General features: G+C 51.3%; 1 protein-coding gene across 1 annotated transcript in view; it reads left to right on the top strand.

Annotated features, from left to right (window-relative positions):
- Nucleotides 1–1902, top strand: part of LOC117118937 (E3 ubiquitin-protein ligase RNF34-like) — a 2962-nt gene extending 1060 nt beyond the window's left edge. The window contains exons 2-5 of the mRNA XM_033263669.1: nt 432–494; nt 556–893; nt 1059–1075; nt 1514–1902. Coding sequence (XP_033119560.1) covers nt 432–494; nt 556–893; nt 1059–1075; nt 1514–1902 — 807 coding nt within the window. The remainder of the gene's footprint in view (nt 1–431; nt 495–555; nt 894–1058; nt 1076–1513) is intronic.
- The last annotated feature ends 798 nt before the right edge of the window (nt 1903–2700 follow it).

Raw genomic sequence — 2700 nt, 5'->3', positions numbered from 1 at the left:
TCGTCTACCCTCTGTCTTCGGAATACGTGGTGCACGCGTTCGTGTTCGCCGCCGCGATCTCCAGGTACGCATCGCTCTCCGACGTGTGGGAGGCGGCGTCTCTGGCCAGCGTAGCGATCGCCACCGTCGACCTCGTCCGAAACGTGCTCGTTTACAAACTAGGGCCGTGCGCCTTCGACGGTCGGGACGTGATGGAGTGCGATACGTCCTTGGGTGACTGCTACGAAAACCTTCTGGACCTCAGCGCCAACAGCATCGACGCCGCCGACTGTCCGATCAACAAGGTCGGACGACACTGGGCGATCGTTCTCACCGCTTCGCAGGCCATCAGGTTCTGCGTCGTGGTCGTTCTCTAGAGTTTCCTGCTTTCGCGGAAGGGAGTCAGGTTGTTGCGATCCGGCGACAAACGAGACGAGAAGGACAAAGCCAACGACGACCACGACGACGATTCGAGCGACAAGAACCAGGACGTCATTTTTCAAAGAGGACGTAACGTGTGACGTGATGTAATTTTACCTTTATTTTTATTTTTATTTTTTGATTGTTTTTCTTCAGTCGGATGCTCCTTATACCAAAAGGATCAAGTTCGAGGACGAAAACGACGACGACGCAAGCACCTCCCAAACTGTTGGAGTCGGCGACGAACGAAGAGAAGCTGAGACCGCAGATGGCAAAGGAAACCTAACGGAATTCTTTCCCGAGGACTCTCAACTTCCCGTCGACGACGAACGAACAGTCGGAGAAGGAAACCTCGCCGATTACTTTCCGGGGGATTCTCAGCTTCCAGTCGAATCGTCGGACGAACAGGACATTTCCGACCAAGACACGGTCGTTTACGGAGACGAAGAACTGGAACAGCAACTGGACGACTGGCTGTTCTCGAAAATGTTGAAGTACAACCCGCCTTCGGAATAAAATTTAAAAAAAAAATGTTCCGATATATTAAATACTAAAGCAAAAAGAAAAACACGAAATCTTATATTCTGTTTTGTCTTCAATAAAGTCTTTATTACAAAAAACAATATAAAGTTGTTATTGTGCATATTTGTCTTCATTAGAAATCAGTCTATTATCAGTAGGTAATGCAAAAGGAAATTATGCAGAGAACCGCTACCTTTCCAAAATTTAAAGACGGGGAAGACAGGGTGAAAACCTTTCGCAACTGGCCGCACGACAGACCCGACGGAAGGTCGATGTCGGAAGCGGGGTTCTTCTACGGGGATTTCGAAGATAACGCCAGGTGTTTCTTCTGCGGAATATCGCTGTGCCGATGGGAGCTGGACGACCTTCCTCCTTTCTGAACACGCCGAACACGAGAGTTCGTGCTTGTGGTTGCGGCGCAAGACGAAGGAAACCCTGATTTCCAAGATTAATTTTGGGTCGGATTCGACAGCGACGTGATCGCAAAGGTCGTGAGCGATCATCTCGAGAAAAAAGGACAAGTGTTCTCGTTGACAAACGAAGTTCTGGTCTCAAGCATAATCGACTTCGATGAAAATGGGGCCGACGACAGGAAAAAGGACGGGGTCGAAGATCCGTCGAAACACGAGGGCTTGGTCTCTGATCGCCGAACTTCGCTTGGAAGAAGATGCCGAAGACGAACGCCCGGAACGAAAAGAAGAGGAAGAAGGAGTTCGTGCGCCCGTCGAAAGCTATGCGAACAAGGTACGCGTCGGCGACGACGACGACAACGACGACGAGAAATCTCGCGGAGATCTATTGAGGGAACTTACCGATCTCAAGGACGAGATGTCGTGCAAGGTGTGCATGGATCGCGATTCGAACGTCCTCCTGACTCCGTGCAACCATCTCGTCTGCTGCGACTCGTGTTCCGTAAGGTTAGCGTCGTGTCCGATCTGTCGTACAAAAGTAGGTGAAGTCGTCAAAGTTTACCACAGTTAGGTTTAGGTCATGGAGACGATGGCCGAAACGACGAGAATCATAAGAGAAACGATGGCCGAAACGACGAGAATCATGAGAATGTTTGCAAAAGCGATAAAGGAAGCCGAGTTGCACGGCGATAAGGTAAACCGATTTTTTTTGACGAGTACCAACAAGTCATCGACCCGACCGTCAGCGACGAGGAGTGGGAAACCCGATATTTTTGTACTATCCGTGGAAAGAGGTGTCTGAAAGTGGGACATTTGAAAGTGATAAAAGAGATCGACAGATTGAGGACTGCGTGCAAGTCGGAATCTCGTCACGTGCTTCCACCTCCCTTTCAGATCGCCAGAAGGTGCATAGTGCATCGCGACCCGGAGGACCCTTTCAACCGGACGGCGACTAACCGAAGCAAGGAAGGATTGGACGTTCGACCGAAAGGATACGATCGCCCGTCCGCAGTGAATTGGATATCTTCCGTTCTCGGCGACTGGCCTTGCGAACGAGGACGCGTGGCGGACGTTTTGGCGATCGCGCAGAAGGCGTTCTCGTCTCATCCTTGGAAGGACATGATGGCTTACACGGTGGGCGACGTGCTGAACGAATTGTGTCCCGGTTTCGGTTGGATGTCTCTCCGGACGATGGAAGAAAGCTACAGATGCCGGGTGTGTTAGGACGCGTACTCCGAGGAGATGACGATGCCTTGCCAACATTTCACGTCCTGTCGATCGTGCTCGAAGCGGGTGAACAACTGCCCGACGTGCAGACGTCCCATCGAACAGAGGCTGTCGGAGTGGCAGATACCGGACGGTACGAAGG

This window comes from Anneissia japonica, unplaced genomic scaffold (genome assembly GCF_011630105.1).
Source record: "Anneissia japonica isolate Jap-2015-1 unplaced genomic scaffold, ASM1163010v1 scaffold9062_len35406_cov135, whole genome shotgun sequence".
Lineage (NCBI taxonomy): Eukaryota > Metazoa > Echinodermata > Crinoidea > Comatulida > Comatulidae > Anneissia > Anneissia japonica.
Note: the sequence above shows the minus strand (reverse complement) of the source record. Positions and strands in the feature narration are given on the sequence as shown.